The 18,402-nt window shown below is 22.4% G+C and overlaps 1 protein-coding gene across 4 annotated transcripts in view; it reads right to left on the bottom strand.

Moving 5' to 3' along the window:
• The window catches only part of LOC117181769 (calcium release-activated calcium channel protein 1), a 133,870-nt gene continuing 115,468 nt past the window's right edge, over positions 1-18,402 (bottom strand). For 3 of the 4 annotated variants that reach the window (XM_033374915.1, XM_033374845.1, XM_033374768.1), the window contains exons 3-4: positions 12,443-12,571; positions 1-1,578 (exon numbers count right to left, since the gene is read on the bottom strand). In XM_033374915.1, coding sequence (XP_033230806.1) covers positions 1,048-1,578; positions 12,443-12,571 — 660 coding nt within the window. In that variant the 3' untranslated portion in view covers positions 1-1,047. Of the gene's footprint in view, positions 1,579-12,442; positions 12,572-17,325; positions 17,391-18,402 lie in introns of all 4 variants that reach the window. The other variant, XM_033374978.1, reaches the window with a different exon arrangement.

The raw sequence follows: 18,402 nt of genomic DNA, 5'->3' as shown, positions 1-18,402 counted from the left end.
TACTTTCAAGTTCCCTTTTTATTTCATTGATTGAATCGATGTACTTACATATTACTAAGTATAAATGTCATGTTTTATAATACTGCTACAGTTTGTTTAAGATAAAAATCGTATATTACAAATATTTCTTTACGTAGCAGTCAATCGTTAATTGCACTTTTGTCTTCATTTCAATTTTATTCGATTAAAAATTAATTTTGTATTAAAACTCTAATTAAAATATATATTCCTGACATTTGAAGTAAAAATCAGCCTTTTTAGGTATAAGTTCTTCAAACGCTTCTAAATTTCTGAGTAATTTCAAATTAATTTCTCAAACCTATCAAAAAAAGATGAAAATTATTTCCAATGAGAAGAGAAATCACTCTGAAATTTGAAAACGTTGAAATTTAAGAGATTCAGATTCTATTCTAGAATATTTAAGTCCCTATGCGCTCTCTAAGGAATGTTTATGATTTACATTTGTATTTATAAGTATCTTATTTACAGAGATTCAAGGCGCTCGATAAAGACTGAGCAAATCGAAGAGTCGCTTTTTTTTATAAAAAAAAAAGAAAAAATAAAAACAGTAAGAGATAATTGTCGCGGCGGAATACCTTTATCACTTTGGTGTTACTCTATCGCAGCGGAGTACCTTTATCGCTACGGGGTAGTCACTCGCAGCGGAAGTCTATCGCGGCGGGGTACCTTTGTCGCTTCGGGTAGTGTATTGCGGCGGTGTACCCTATGGCGGCGTAAGTTTATCGCTTCAGGTTGCCAATCGCAGCGGGGTGCTCTACCAAGACAGAAGTTTATCGCAGCGGAGTACCTTTATCGCTCCGCGGTAGTCTATAGCGGCGGGGTACGCTGTCGCCGCGGGGAGATGCGACCCTTTCTTTTTTACTAAACTGAGCCATGTTTTCATAATTTCAATAATTCAGTTAAGCACAAAATCTATACGCCTTTTTGGACCAGCCTGCCCTCAATTTCTTATACATTTATAAACATCCACCTCTTCCAAGCACAGTCTGAACAAAACAAAAAAGTATTTCAAATCGAAACTTTTCATCAAACAATGTGAGTGTTGCCCTGCAAAATATTCATTCCATTGTTCCTGCCGCCTTCCGCGTCCGAGGATTCAATCTGCTCCTTGAGCAATTCGAGTTCCCGGATCCCGGAAACGGTGACCTCGTACTTGTGCGTGACGAGGCTCCGATAGAAGTGGATCGCGAACGCGAGGAAAATAATAAGAACTGGAATGAGGACTATGCAGGCTGACCAGGCCGCGATCTGGGAGAAGTCGTAGAATTTGACCCAGCAGAGGATCGCGATTTCGAGGAGGAAAAGGAGAAGGCCGAGGAGGGTGGAGAATGCCCAAGCGACCTCGATGTACCAGTGGAGACGCTCATGGGGCGACTCGTGGACGAGGCTGATGCTGTGCAGATTGCAGACGGCTTCGATGTTTGGGAGGATGCAGGTGGAAATCATCAGGGCGAGCATGTGGACGGCCACGAGGAGAGTTGTGCAGACTGCGAACGCGATCAACATTTCCTCGGGGACTTGCGTGTCCGAGTTCAGCTGCACTTCAACCATGGCGACCTTCAATCATTCAAATGTTTTTTTCCCTCATTCGAATGATTTTCTTTTCTTTTCTATTTTATTATTTATTTTCTTCTTTGCGTCGAATTTCGAAAACGATTGGTAGATGAGAGGAATTCTTTCCATTTTTTGAAATATTTTTTAACGCGAATTCTTTTAAATTAATTGGAATAATTGTTTTGAATTCTTTTGGTATTTAGAATTCTGAATTTTTTGCATTCTTTCTATATATTTTGTAAATATTTTGAATTATGTATAATTTGGTTATTTGTCATTCTTTTAAAGTTTTTAAAAGATTTCTTTTTTTTTAATTATTAAAAATTATTTGTAATGATTTTGAACTTTTTAAAATTATTTCGATTATTATTTTGAAGTCTCAACAAAAATTTGTTTGAATTCTTCTGAATTATTTATTGTAATTTTTTTAAATGATGCATTAAAAGTCTTTTGAATTTTTGCAAAAATAAATTAAAATTTTTTTGAATTATTTAAAAGAATTGTTTTGAATAATTTAGAAGTATTTTAATTAATTTTTTTTTTATTTTCTATGAAATTCTCTAAAATACACCATAAATTCTTTTTAATTCTTTCGACTTTTTTAGAAGAATTCTTTTAAGAAATTCTTTTGAACTCTTTTGAATTATATGAATTATTTTTGATTATATAGAATTTGTTAAAGTTTCTACAAAAATACGCTTGATTTCTCTTGAATTATTCAGAAAAATTCTTTAAATTTTTTTCAATTACTTTTAATTATTTCAACTGTATATATTTTTATTATTCTAGATTCTTTCAAAATCTTTAGAACAATTTTGTTTTAACTTGATTATGTAGAAAACATCGTTTTAAAAATACTTTTGAACTCTATTGAATTTTTAAAAATTATTTCGAATTATTTAGAATTGTTTAAAAAATTGCCAAAAATACATTTGAGTTATTTTAATTTATTTGGAATTATTTCAAATCTATTTGAATTCCTCTATATTCTTTCGAAGTGTCTAAAAAAATTATTTTCACTAATGTTTTTAGATTCTTTAGAACTTTGGTTTTAAATTCTTTTAAATTATTTAGAATTATTTTGTATTCTTAAATTATTTCGAATTATTTCGCAGTCTTTCCAAACAATCCTTTGATTTATTTTAAATTATTTAAAAGAATTATATTAAAAAATATAGAAGAATTCTCATGAGAAATGCTTTTAAACTTTATTGAATTTTTAAAATTTATTTCGGTTTATTTAGAATTGTTTTAAAGTTTTTACAAAAATTTGTTTGAATTCTTTAAAAATATTTTTTTAAATTCTTTTAAATAATTTGTAATTGTTTTAAATGCTTTTCTATTCTCTCAAATTCTTTGGAATACGCCTTCAATCCATTTGAATTTGTTCGAATCATTTAGAAGAATTGTTTTAAGATATACTTTTGAATTCTTTCGAGTATTTAAAAATTATTTCGGTTTATTTTTAATATTTTTAAAGTTGGTACAAAAAAGTTTGAATTCTTTTCAATTATTTATAATTATTTCAATTTTCTCAATATTTAGAAGAATTTTTTGAATAATTTTGAATTGTTTAAAATGCTTCTCTGTTCTATAAAATTCTTTTAAAAACACCTTCAATTTTTGTTTAAATTCTTTCGAATCATTTAGAAGAATTATGTTAGGAAACGTTTTTGAATTCTTTGGAATTTCCACAAAAATGCATTTGAATTCTTGTACAATTCTATTCCATTTACAATCCCAATTCTTTTGAATTATTTTCATTTTTTTAAATACTTTAAATTGTTGTTACTTATGTAGAATTTCATTATTTTAAATTCTGTCAGTCTTCAGAAGAATTCTTTTTTTTAAACCTCAATTCTTTTAAATTATTTCGAATTGTTGCATATTATTCAGAAGATTTCTTTCGAATAATTTTGAATTATTTTAAATGCGCTTCTATTCTATTAAATTATTTAAAATATACCTTTAATTTTTTTAATTCTTTCTTATTATTTAGAAAAATTCTTTGAAGAAGTGCTTTTGAATTCTTTTAAATTTTCACAAAAAAACTTTTGAATGATTCAGAAGAAGAAATCTTCTATTTCTTAAAATACTTTTCTATTCTATTAAAATATTTAAAATATACCACCAATGCTTTTAAATTAATCCGCATTATTAAGAAGATTTCTTTTTAAAAATGATGTTGAATTCTTTTGAACTTTTTGAATTATTTAGAAGAATACTTTTAAATAATTTCGAGTTCTTTTAAATGTTTTCTAGTATATAAAATTCTTTAAAATACAAAATGTCTTTTAATATTCTTTTAAATAATTTTGTAATTTTTTAAAATGTTTTTTTATTCTACGTAATTCTTTTAAATGCATCATCAATTCTGCTGAATTTTGTAAATTATGTAAAAGAACTTTATTCAAAAATGTTTTTAAACTATTTTGAAGTTTTGAAATTTTTTTTTACGAAAATTCTTTTAAATTTTTTCAAATTATTTATCAGAATTCTTTGAATTTTTCCAATGATTTTAAATTATTTAAATATTTTTAATTCTTCGACAGTCTTGAGAAGATTTTTAAAAAAATTTTGTACTTTTTTAGAAACATTTTTTAATGTTTTGGATAATTTACAAGAGTTGCTTAAAATTATTTTGAATTGATTTAAATTCTTTTTTATTCTCTCAAATTCTTTGAAATAAGCCTTCAATTCATTTGAATTTGTTCAAATCATTTAGAAGAATTCTCTTAAGATATCCTTTTGAATTCTTTCGAGTTTTTAAAAAATTATCTCGATTTATTTTAAATATTTTTAATGTTATTACAAAAAAGTTTGAATTATTTAGAATTATTTTTTATTATTTCAATTTTTTTAATATTCAGAAGAATTCTTTTTGATAAAATTAAATTCTTTTAAATGCTTTTCTATCCTATAAAATTCTTCAGAATAAACCTTCATTTTTTAAAAACTCTTTCGAATGATTTAGAAGAATTCTTTTAGGAAATGATTTTGAATTCTTTTGAATTTTCACAAAAATGCATTAGAACTCTTGTCAATTATTACTGAGAAAAATTGTTTTGAATAATTATTTTTAATGCTTTTGAAATTCTATTCAATTCTTTAAAATACACCTTCAATTTTTTTGAATTCTTGAGAATTCATTATAAGAATTCTTTTGAATAATTTAAAATTAAAAAATTTTTTTTTCTATTCAATGGAATTCTCTCAAATGCACTCCCAATTCTTTTGAATTCTTTGGATTAAAAAAAAATTACTTTGAATTATTTGTAATTATTTTGAATTCTTGCATATTATGCAGAAGATTTCTTTCCAATAATTTTGAATTATTTTTAATACCCTTTTATTCTATTAAATTATTTAAAATTATTTGTTTAATTCTTTTGAATTATTTAGAAGAATTTTTAAAAATAATTTTAAATTGTTTTAAAAGCTTCTCTATTCCTTTAAATTCTTTAACTTCGATTTTTCTGGATTCTTTTGAATTACCTAGGAGAATTATTTTAAGAAGTGCTTTTGAACTCTTTTAAATTTTTACAAAAAGACATTAAAATTATTTAGAAGAAATCTTGAATTGTTTTAAATGCTTTTCAATTCGATGAAATTATTTCAAATACACCACCAATTCTTTTAAATTAATCCGCATTATTGAGAAGAACTCTTTTAAAAACTGCTTTCGAACTCCTTTGAATTTCTAAAAATTATTTCAAACTATTTTAAAGTCTTAACAAAAATTCGTTTTAATTCTTTTAAATTCTTTTGAATTATGTAGAACTTTAATATTTTCAATTTTTTAAAAGACTTTAGAAGAATTCTTGGAGTAAATGCGTTTAAATTCTTTTGAATGTTTTTGAAATATTTAGAAGAATTCTTTTGAAAAATTTTGAGCTCTTTTAAATTTTTATCTTTTATATAAAATTCCTTAAAATACACCTTCAATTTTTTTGAATTATTCCGGCTTATTTAGAAGAATTATTTTAAGAAATGCTTTTGAACTCTTTTGAATTTTCAAAAATTATTTCGAACAAATCTTTGCAAAAATTCTTTTAACTTGTTTTGAATTATCTAATAGAATTCTTTTTAATACTTATTAGAATTCTTTGAATTTTTCCAATGATTCTAAATTATTTTAATATTTTTAGTTCTTTAATAGTATTAAGTTGAAGACTTTAAAATAAAGCTTTTGAATTTTTTAAAATTATTTAGAAATATTTCGAATTTTTAAAATTATTTTGAATTGATTTAAATGCTTTTCTATTCTCTCAAATTCTTTAAAATACGCCTTCAATTCATTTGAATTCATTCAAATCATTCAAAAGAATGATTTAGAAGAATTCTTTTAGGAAGTGATTTTGAATTCTTTTGAATTTTTGTAAATTATTACTGAGACGAATTGTTTTGAATAATTTATAATTACTTTAAATGCTTTTGATATTCTATTAAATTCTTTAAAATACACCCTCAATTTTTTTGAATTCTGGAAAATTATTTACAAGAATTCTTTTGAATAATTTTAACTTTTTTAAATTGTTTTTCTATTCAAGGGAATTTTTTCAAATGCACTCTCAATTCTTTTGAATTCTTTCGATTTAAGACACCTTCAATTCTTTTGAATTCTTTAAATTATTCAGAAGAATTCTTTTCAGAAATAATTTTGAGTTCTTTGAATTTTAACAAAAATACATTTGAATTAGTTTGAATACTTTTGAATTGCTTTTCATGATTTTCTATTCTATTAAATTCTTTAACTTCGATTTTTCTGAATTCTTTCAAATTAATAATCTAGGATAATTATTTTAAGAAATGCTTTTGAACTTTTGAATTTTTTTGAATTTTTCTAATTATTTTTAAATATTTTTAATCACTTTGAATTATTTTATATTCTTTCGAAGTGTCTAAAAGAATTATTTTACACAATGATTTTATATTCTTTAAAATAATTCTTTTGAATAATTCATTTGAATTCTTTTGAATTTTTTACAATGATTTTGAATTATTTTAAATTATGTAGAATTTTAATATTTGAAATTCTTTTAAAGTCTTTAGAAGAATTCTTTGAGGAAATGATTTTGAAATCTTTTGAATTTTTACAAAAGTACATTTAAATTCTTTTGAATTATTCAGAAATAATTGAATTTAAAAAATAATTTTGAATTTTTTAAAATTCTCTTCTATTTTATTAAATTATTTCAAAGACTCCTTCAATTTTTTTAATTCTTTTGAATTATTTGGAATAATTTAGAATTGCCCTAAATTCTTTTTTATTCTATTAAATTCTTAAACTTCGATTTTTCTGAATTCTTTCGAATTATCTAGGAGAATTCTTTTAAAAAATTCTTTGGAATTCTGTTGAATTAGAAAAAAAAACAATTGAATTCTTTTAAATTATTTAGAAGAGTTATTATTAAAAAATACTTTTGAATTCTGTTCAAGTTTTACAAAAATACATTTGAATTCTTTTGAATTATTTGTAAGAATTCTCTAATTGTTTCAAATGCTTTTCTATTCCATGGAATAGAAATTATTTTATTATTTCGAATTATTTAGAAGAATCTTTTGTTTAAGCTGAATTCTTTTAAATTATTCAAAATAATTGTTTTGAATTCCTTTTAAATATTTCATTTTTTAATTATTTCGAATTCTTTTGAATAATTCTTAAATGTTTAAAATGATATTCTATTCTACCAAATTCTTTTAAATCTACCTTAAATTATTTTGAATTGAAAAAAATATATATTCGAATTATTTTACATAATTTAGAAGAATTCTTTTTAATAATTTTTAATATATTAAATGCTTTTCTATTATATGGAATTCTTTTGAATTTTTTCTAATTATTTAGAAGAACTCTTTTAAAACATGCTTTCAAAATCTTTTAAATTTTTTTAAAATTATTTCAAACTAATTACAATTTTTTTAAATTATTCAGAAGAATTCTTTTGAATCTTCCGATTTTTTGAAAATTATTTTGAATTATTTATCATTATTTTTCATTATTTCAATTTTTTAATATTCAGAAGAATTTTTATAAGCAATTTTAAATTACTTTAAATGATTTTCTATTTATAAAATTGTTTAAAATTACACCTTCAATTTTTTTTAATTCTTTCGAATTCTTTTTAAAAATCCTTTTAAAAAATTCTATTAAACTCTTTTAAATTTTTGAAAATTATTTCGAATTGTTTTTACGTTTTTATAAAAATAAGTTTGAATTCTTTTCAATTCTTTCGAATTATTTATTATTTTGAATTTTATTATTTCCGAGATTATTTTTAATTCTTTCAAAGAAATTCTTTCAAAAAATAGAAAAATTATTTAAAATAATGATTTTGAATACTTTCGAATTATTTGAATTTTTTAAATTATTTTGAATTCTTTTGAAGTCTTTACAAACATTCGTTTAATTTTTTTTTAATTACACAGACAAATTCTTTTTGATTAATTAGAAGAATTCTTTCGGGACATTTTTTTATTCTGTTGAATTTTTACAAAAATACATTTAAATTTCTTTGAATTATTTAGAAGAATTTTTGTGAATAATTTTTAATTGTTTTAACTGCTTTTCTATTCTATGAAATTCTTTTAAATACACAATTAATTTTTCTAAATTTTTCGAATTATTTGAAACTAGTGTTTAAAAAAATTCTTTTGAATTCTTAAAAATTTTTTACAGTTATTTTGAATTATTTATAATTGTTGGAAACATTTTCTAAAAATACGTTTGAATTCTTTGGAATTATTTAAACGATATCCTTTGGATTTTTTCGATTTTTTAAAATTATTTTTAATTATTTTGAATTATAATATTTTAAAATCTTTTATATTCAATCGGATTCTTTTGAGTCCACCATCAATTCTTTTGAATTTTTCGAATTAGTTAGAAGACGTCTTTTCCAAAACACTTTTGAAATCTTTTAAATTTTTTAAAATTATTTCGAATTTCGCATCGTTTAAAAAAAATTCAAAAAATACGTTTAAATTCTTTGGAATTATATACAAGAATTCTTTGGAATTCTTTCGATTTTTTCAAAATTATATTGAATTATTGTGAATAATGTAGAATTTTATAATTTTAAAATCTTTCAATATCTGTAGAAGAATTTTTTTTTAACGTGCATTCTTTTAAATTATTTGAAATTTTTTAAATCATTTAAAATTATTTTATATTCTTTCAAAGTATCTAAAAAAAATTAATTTAAAATAATGATTTTATTCCCTTTAGAATAATGGTTGTGAATTCTTTTAAATTCTTTAAAAATTTTTAATGATTTAGAACTTTTTTGAACCCTTTACATATAATCGTTTGATTTCTTTTGAATTATTCAAAGAATTCTTTCGAATTATTGAAAATAATAATTTTAAAAAAGCTTTTGAACTCTATTGAATTTTTTAAAATTATTTCGATTTATTTAGAATTGTTTTAAAGTTTTTGCAGAAATTCGTTTGAATTCTTTTTAAATAATTTTTAATTCTTTCAAATGCGAAATTTTAAATATTATATGGAATTCTTTTAAATATACAATCAATTCTTTTCAATTTTAAACATTTTTGAATTTCTTACAATCATTTTGAATTATTTTAATATTTTAAATTCTTTCATAGTTTTTAGAAGAAGACTTTAAAACAATGCTTTTGAATTCTTTTATATTATTTAGAATTATTTAGAATTAAAAAAATTTTTTTTTAATTCTTCGTATTATTTTTAAAATATTTTGAATTGTTTTGAACTCTTTATAAGAATTCTTTTGAATTCTTTCTAGCTTTTGAAAACTATTTCGATTTATTTAAAATCGATTTAAAGTTTTTACAAAAATTCGTTTGAATTCTTTTGCATTATTTAGATTTTAAATTATTTTTCTTATTCATTATACTTTCGTATTCTGTAAATTGTTGGAGGTCTTTTGAATGATTTCCCGTCCTTTTTAATTCTTTTGAATTATTTGGAGTCCTTTAGGATTTTTGTAATTATTTTAAATTATTTTGAATTATTTTGAATTATTTTGAATTAGATCGAATTTCATTATTTTAAATTCTTGCGAATTGGTCACAAAATATTTTTAATTACTTATAAATATTTGCAATTGTTTATAGTACCTTTGGATTCTTTTGACGTATTTAAAGGAATTCTTTTTCAAAAATTTTCACTCTGGTAACTTATTTAGAATTATTTTTGATCATTTTGAATTATTTTTAATTCTTTGAACGGCTGAAATTATTTTGAAATATTTTTAATTTTTAAGATTTTTTCAGAATTATTTTGAATAAAGATTTCCTTTCAATGCTCTTTAATTCTTTTGGATTATTTAGAAGTCTTTAAAGTAACTTTTAATTATTTTTAATTGTTTCCAAATCTCTTGACTTCTCTCAAATTCTTTTAAATTCTTTTTGATTTGTATTGAATTATTTAGAATTATTTTAGATTATTCTGATCTTATCAGAAGAATTATTTTTTATTATATCGTATTTTTTGTATTTATTTTGCATCATTTTAAATTATTTTCAATTCTTTTGAAGTTTTTGAAATTATTTTTTTATAGTTTCACAAAGGATTTGCATCTAGGTTCTTGACCAATCAGATTAATTAAATAATTAAATTCACCTTTAATTCTGTCAAATTGTTGGAATTATTTTTAATTATTTTTAATTCCTTTTCATTATTTTAAACACTTTTCAATTCTTTTATATTCTTTTCAATCTTTAAAATTATATTAAAGTCTTTAAAATAATTCTTTTGAATCTATTTGAATTCTTTTGAATTATTTTGCTTTGTTTTTTCATTCTTCTAATTTTTTTAAATCTTTTCAATTCTTTTTAATTCTTTTAAATTATTGTAGATTATTTTTTAACTTTTTGAATTTTCCAAATTATAATGAAGTCTTTAAAAGAGTCATTTTGAATTATTTTGTTTTTTTTATGCTTCTGAATTTATCAATTATTTTTTATTCTTTTTGAACTTTTTGAATTTTTTTTAATTATATCGAAGTCTTCAGAAGATTTTTTTTAATGCAATCGGATTATTTTAAATTATTTTAAACTATTGTCAATTCTTTTCTCATCGTTTGAATATTTTAAATTATATTTAAGTCTTCAAAATAATTCTTCTGAATTCATTCGAATTATTATTTTTTAATTCTTCTGAATTCTTTTAAAATATTTCCAATTCTTTTTTAAACTTTTGATTTTTCAATTATATTTAGTCTTTAAAGGAATTCTATTGAATAAATTCGATGTATTTTAAATTATTTTATTTCTTCTAAATTCTTGTAAACTATTTTGAATTATTTTAAATTATTTTGCTTTGTTTTTTTAATTCTTCTGAATTATTTTTAATTATTTTGAATTCTGTTTTAACTTTTTGATCATTTTAAATTATATCGAAGTCTTTAAATGCATTTTTATAAAAGCATTCACATTATTTTGAATTAAAAAAAAAGTTATTCTTCCAAATTGTTTTTAAATCATTTCAATTCTTTTGAATTCATTTAAGTTATTGTCAATTCTTTTATAGTCTTTTGAATTTTTCAAATTATATTGAAGCCTTTAAAAAATTTTTTGTGAATTCATTCGAATTATTCTTAATTATTTAAATTTTTTTATTCTTCTGATTTCTTTTCAAATATTTTCAATTATTTTTTAAACTTTTGAGTTGTCAATTATATTTAGTCTTTTGAATGCATTCGATTTATTTTAATTATTTGAATTCTTCTAAATTCTTGTAAACTATTTTCAATTATTTTGAGTTATTTTCAAGTTTTTTTCAATTCTCTTATAATTAAAACAAAATTTTAAATTATATTGAAGTCTTTAAAAAAATTCTTTTGAATGCATTCATATTATTTTTAATTATTTTTTTATTCTTTTAAATTCATTTAAGTTATTGTGAATTATTTTTTAGTCTTTTGAATTTTTACAAATATATTAAAGCTTTTGAATGAAGTCTTTTGAATTTATTCGAATCATTGATTAATTCTTCTGAACTCTTTTAAATTATTTTCAATGCTTTTTTAATCTTTTGAATTTTTAAAAATTAAATTGAAGACTTCAGAATAGTTATTTTGACCGCATTCAAATTATTCTTCATTATTATTTTTTTTTAATTCTTCTGAATTCTTTTTAAATACTTTCAATTATTTTTTAAACTTTTGATTTTTTAATTACATTCAGTTATTAGAAGAATTCCTTTGAATGCATTCGACTTATTTTAAAACATTTTTTTTATTCTTCTGAATTCTTTTAAAGTTTCAATTATTTTGAACTCTTTTGAATCATTTTCAATTATTTTCTCCTCTTTTGAGTTTTTTAACTTGTATTGCAGTCTTCAAAAGATTCTTTTGAATTCATTTGAATTACTTCAAATTATTTTTTAAATGTTGATTTTTTAAATGATATGGATGTCTTTAAAATAATTTTTTTGAATGCATTCGAATTATTTTAAATTATTTTTAATTCTTTCTTATTCTTTTGAATTTTTTAAATTAAACTGAAGTCTTAAGAAGAATTCATTTGAGTGCATTCGATTTGTTTTGATTTGATTTTTTTTAATTCTTCTGAATTATTTTCCAATCTTTTAAATTATTTTCAATTTTTTAAAATGATTTAAAATCTTTTTAAATCTTTGTAATTTTTCGAATTACATTGAAGTCCTCGGAAGAATTCTTTTAACTGCATTCGAATAATTTTGATTTTTCTAATTCTGGTGAATTCTTTTAAGCTCTTTTCAATTCTTTCGAGTTCTTTTGAATTATTTTGAAATATTTTTAAATCCATAAAAAAAGTTTTTGGATTCGAAAACGAGATTAAAATAGATAAGCAAATAGAAAGAATGATAATTAATAAAAATATTAACTAATAAAAATATTACCATGGCAAAACCAGAGAGAAGGGCGGATGTTTTACTCGAAGCCTTGAGTTTTGCTCTGCTAAGTTGAAGTTTCCTCCAAGCAAGATACCCTGGAGTGTGGAGGCCATCGCCAGATTGAGACATCTTTGACTGCAGAAAAAAAAATTATTTCAAAACCAATTTTTCCAATTTTGTATATAAAATTGCAAAATGAATTCATGAATGTCATTTTCGATTCCTGAGAAACAGGAGGCTAATTGATAAAAAATAAGGGAGAATTTTGAACAAATCTGAATTCATTGATTCTATGATAGAAATCCTATTATATAATTTAAATAATTTTTTATGATAAATTATATTTTTATAATAATAATAATAATAATAATTTATAGTATCTGACAATTTCCAAAATTCCTCTTTTAAAAATAGCAGAAGTATGGCCGCCAAATTTAAATTTCAAAATTCCCTGTAGATTTAAAATAACTTTTAATAAATGATCCTTTTTAGACTGAAAATACAACTATTTTATTGAAAATTAATTTTTTTATAAAATTAATCTTCTTGATTGAAAATGTAACTATTTGGTTACAAATTTATATATTTTGTTCAATTTTTTTTTGTACATGATTTTTTTAGTTAAAAATAAATCTTTTTCAGTTGAGGATTCCAACACTTTCTTTAAAACTAGTATTTTTTTGTTAAATTCTACCTTTTTTTATATTTATGGTTTTCCTAAATTGAATATTTAACTTCTTGTTTGAAAGTTGAAACAACTTTCTTAAAAATTAATTTTTGTTTTTAAAAATTCATAATTTTAGTAGACAATTAATCTTTTGTTTGAAAATGATTTTTTTTTGTTGAAATTTGATATTTACGGATTGAAATTTCAACTTATATGTATAGAAAATTCATCTTTTTGTTTAGGAAATTTTACAAATTGGTAGAAAATCCAACTGTATTGTAGAAAATTCGTTTAAAAAGATTTTTTATTAATTTTTCTTAATGAAGATTTACTTATTCCATTCTTGGTTAGAAATTAATTTTTTTAAAGTTTATAAATTTAACTTTTTGTTTAAAAATGTATATATTTAGTTGAAAATTCGTTTTTTGTATTTTTTGTTTCTATAAAATCCATTTTTTGTTAAACATTAATCTGTTTCTGTTAAGAATTCAAGTATTTAGTTTTAAATTCGTCTTTGTTGATTAAATCCAACTGTTTTTCTTGAAAGTTCAATTTTTCGGTTGAATAATAATAATTTTAGTTCAAATTTTTTTTTGCGAAAAATAATTTTTTTTTTGCATGAGAAAGTTGAATTATTTGTTAGAAAATTTAATTTATTGGCTGTAAATAAACTTTTTTTAATTTCAAAAATTCAGGTTGAAAATTCATTTTTCTGTTTTGGTTAAAAATTATTTTTTCAACTGAAAATTTTAACTAATGTGTCGGAAATATAACTAATTATTTGTAAATTAGATTTTTCATAAAAAATTCATTCTCTGTAATTAAAATTAAACTATTTAGTTAAAAAAAGCTTAGAATATATGAATTACTGAAAATTCTTATTTTCTTTTGTAAAAAATTAATTTTTTTGTTATAAATTCAATCATTTGGTGTAAAAATAAACTATTTGACTGACAAATCGCCTTGTTTTATGAGTTACACTCTTTTTTTTTATTTTGTATTAAAATAATTTTTTATTGAAATATCAACTATTAAATTCATCATTGAAAATTTCTCTTTTTCTGGTTGAAAATTCAAATACTTTTTATAAAATCTATTTTTTGATAAAATATTCAAAATTTGAATCGAAAAAACTAACTGTTTGATTGGAATATAAACGTTTTTGTTGAAAATATCTTCTTTTTTTTAAAATACGTCTTTCTGTTGGAAATTAATATTTTTTAGGTACAAAATTAATTTTATCTGTTGAAAATTCAAGAATTTCGTATAAAAATGAATCGGATAAAAATCGGTTAAAAATTTCTCTTTATTTTCGTTGAAAATTCAACTAATTTTTGCAAAATTGTTTTTTTTTATTAAAGATTCACAATTTTTGTCAAAAATTTAAAACTTTTTGTTGAAAATTCAATTATTTGGAAGAAAATTTAACTGCTATATATAAAATTATTTTTTAAATTTAATTTTTCTAAATTCCACAATTTGGTGTAAAATAAATTATTTTGTTGAAAAATACCCTTTTCGATTGAATCAAATTGTTTTTTTTTTTTTTTTAGTTAAAGATGCATAATTTTAGGAGAAAAGTTATCTGTTTGGTCAAAAAATAAACTTTTCTATGGAAAATTCAACTTCTTTGTAGAAAATTCGTCTTATTGTCTTGAAAATTCAACAATTTGGTAAGAAATTCTATTTTTTGTTAAAATTTTTATCTTTTTATTGAAAAATCAACAATTTGGTAAAATAATTCATTTTTCGTTGAAATTTTTTTTTTTTTTTGTTGAAAATTTTATTTTTAGCTTGAAAATTCAAATTTTTTGTGAAAAAATCATTCTTTTGGTTTAAAAATTTAACAAGTTGTTAAAAAATTCTACGATTTTGGCGGAAAATTAAAAGGCTTCATAGAAAATTCTTTTTTATAAATTTAAATGTTTTTTCAATGAAAACTAAAATATTCCATTTTCGATTGAAAATTCATATTTTTGAACATAAAATTAATTTTCTTTGTCAGAAATCCAAAATTTTGTGGTAAAAGTAAACAATTTTGTTGAAAAGTCTTCTTTTGATTATTTGAGCTGTTTTTAATATTTTATCAAAATCATTTGTGTTGAAAATATAAACTTTAAACATTTTTTTGAGAATTCACCTTTTTTCGTTTTTACGAGCCATTTTTTTAGCCCATAAATAAAAAAAATATTTTATTTTAATTAGTAGTAGTATTTAATTAGTATAGTTTGAACAATGGATGTGATATTAGTCAAAATTTTATTTGATTAATTTTTAGTTTATATTTTTTTATTCTAAAATTTTTTAACTAAATAGTTGAATTTTCGAACTAAAAATAATGAATTTTTAACAAAAAGCGAAATAGTTTAATTTTCATTTCCAAATATTAATTTTCAATTAAAAAAAAAAACACAAGTTTTCTACAAAAAAAAGATTAATTTTCTACCAAATAGTTGAAATTTCTATAAAACATTTGAATTTTCAACAAAAAAGTTCATTTACATCCAATTAGTTAAATTTAAAAAAAAAAACAATTAAATTTTCAGTTGAAAAAAATAAGTTCTAGCCGAAAAAAAAACCAATTTGCAACCAGTGAATATGAATTTTCAACAAAAAAGTACATTTAAAACCAATCAGTTATATTTTCAATTAACTAGTTGAATTTTCATTTTAAAAAAATAACTTTTAACCAAAAAAACAATTTTCAACCAAAAAGGTCAATTTTCAACTAAGAAGATTAATTTTCTAAAAAAAAATCATTCTCAACCGCAAAATGGAATAGTTAAATTTTTATTAAAACAAATTTTTGAATTAAATTAATTTGTTTATTTTCTATTATTTTTTAAGAAAATAGTTCAACTTTTAAGTAAAGAGTGGAATTTTTAGCCTTAAAAGATGAATTTCCCATAAAAAATAAAATGCAGCATATTTTATGAAGGAAGCCGACTTTTCGGTAGCCAAAAATAGAATTTTCAAAACCAAGAAAGAGTTTCCTAAAAAAAAAAGGTTAAATTTTCATCAAAAAAATTAATCTTCCAACCAAGCAGTAAAATTTTCTACTAAAATGATGAAACTTTAACCAAAAAAAAATAATAATGTTAAAAAATAAGTTGAATTTTCAAGACAAAAAGACACATTTTCTAAAAAAGAAAGTTGAATTTTCAACAAAAAAGTTAATTTTCCAAACAGTAAAATTTTCAACTAAAATTATTTAAATTTTAACAAAAAATAATGTAGTTTAATTTTAATTTTAGAAAATGAATTTTTATGAAAAAATGCAATTTACAAACAGTTAGTTAAAATTTCAACACAATAGTTAAATTTTCAGTAGAAAAAAAAAGTAATCAAAAAATATATATAATTTTCAACAACAAAGTTCATTTACAACCAATCAGTTAAATCTGCAGCAAAATATTTCAACACTGTCAGTTGCAAAAAAAATTATTTTTAACAAAACAAAAAAAATTTCAACTAAAATGATTAATTTTCAATCAAATAAATGAACTTCTAAGAAAAACAGTTAGCTTTTTCAACAAAGACGAATGTTCAACAAAGTACTTCAATTCTTGATTAAAAAAGATAAATTTTTATCCTGAAAAATAGAGTGTACACGCAAAAAAATATAATTTTTAACAAAAGGCATACATTTTTAACTGAAAATGGAATAGTTTAATTTTCAATAAAAAACAATGATTTTCAACTAGAAAAGTGAATTTTCTACGAGGCAGTTAAATTTTCCATAACACGTTTAACTGCTTAAACGCTCCACTAGTGATTAGTGTCGTTCCTGGTTCAAATCCGGACCGAGGCAGATTTTTTTCCTTCAAAAATGATTTGATTAATAATCGGCAAAATTAAACTTAACATTTCGAAAAAGTGACATTAGTAAACAAAAATTTTGAGTAAACAGTGTCTTCAGTAACATGTTTTTCGAAATAATACCAAAATTGTCTCATAGTAAAAAAAAAGTATCAAATAGTGTCAATATTTTGGTGAGTCCGCGGCCTATTATTCTAGAAAACTCTCTTTTGGGTTTATCCTGAAAACACTTGTAAAAAATGTGAAATAGGTAGCAATAAATAATTAAAAATGAAAGAATAGAGCGAACAAAATGTCAAAATTCTGTTTCTGCCCGGTTAGAAAAATGAAAGAGGAATGTTAGTAGCGAGAATTTAAAAGCTCGTGTGTTGAGCAATTTAGTTTAGAGTTTAGAAAAACGTACCAAATGATGGTGCCAACAGAAGAGCTTGTTGCAAGTCCCACGTAGGACAAAAAAACCAACAGGTGCTGAACCAAACAAAAAACAACAAGAACAATAATTAATAAGAGAAGCTGAAAGGAAATGTTAGTAGGCCATAAAGAAATCGCAATTGCAGCAATAATTGTAGAAATAAAAAATACAAATAATTATAGAAGACAATAAAAGCTTAATATATAAACAAAATAAAAATCAACGCCTGCATTCTATACTGTTACAAATCAAATTTAGGCGGTATACAGCTCTCACGCGAGTCATCGTGTCGCGGTACACTGCCCAGACGCGACGAAGAGCTGTATACTGCCCAAAAGCGATAAATATATGTATACCGTCCAGTTCCGCGAAAATCTGCGAGTTGTATACCGCCTAAACTCAAAGGATACACTTACACCGCCTAAACCCGGAGGGAGAGCTGTACACCGCCTAGATGCTATGTGGTATATACCGTTCAAACTCGTAAGATACATTTATACAGCCTAAACAGAACGAGGAGCTGTACGCCGCCTAAATATGGTGGAGAGCCGTACACCGCCTAAACGGTATGTGGAGCAGTACACCACCCAAACGCGAATGAGAGCTGTGTACCGCCTGAAAACGACGGATAAATTTACACTGCCTAAGCTCGATGGAAAGGTGTACACCGCCTAAACATTATGTGGAGCAGTATTCCGCCCAAACGTGAAGGAGAGTTGTATACTGTTTATAAACGACGGATAAATTTACACCGCCTGAACTCGACAAGAGCTGTACACCGCCTAAACTCTATATAGAACGGTACCACCGCCTAAAAGCTATGTTGAGCGGTATACCGCCCAAACGCGACTGAGATGTACACCGCCTAAGCACGAAAGAAAGCTGTACACCGCCTAAACTCTACGTGGAGCGATATGGAATGGAGACGTCGAAATATGATGACAAATTTTTGTAGTCATTTTCAAAAGCTTGTTTTTTCACAATACCTATATGCATTAAAATCGTGCTGCAGAATGACTTAAAAGCGCAGTAACAACAAATAAAAATAAAGGAAAGTGATAATATTAT

Source organism: Belonocnema kinseyi, chromosome 1 (genome assembly GCF_010883055.1).
Source record: "Belonocnema kinseyi isolate 2016_QV_RU_SX_M_011 chromosome 1, B_treatae_v1, whole genome shotgun sequence".
Taxonomy (NCBI): Eukaryota; Metazoa; Arthropoda; class Insecta; order Hymenoptera; family Cynipidae; genus Belonocnema; species Belonocnema kinseyi.
This window is presented reverse-complemented; position numbering and strand designations above follow the sequence as displayed.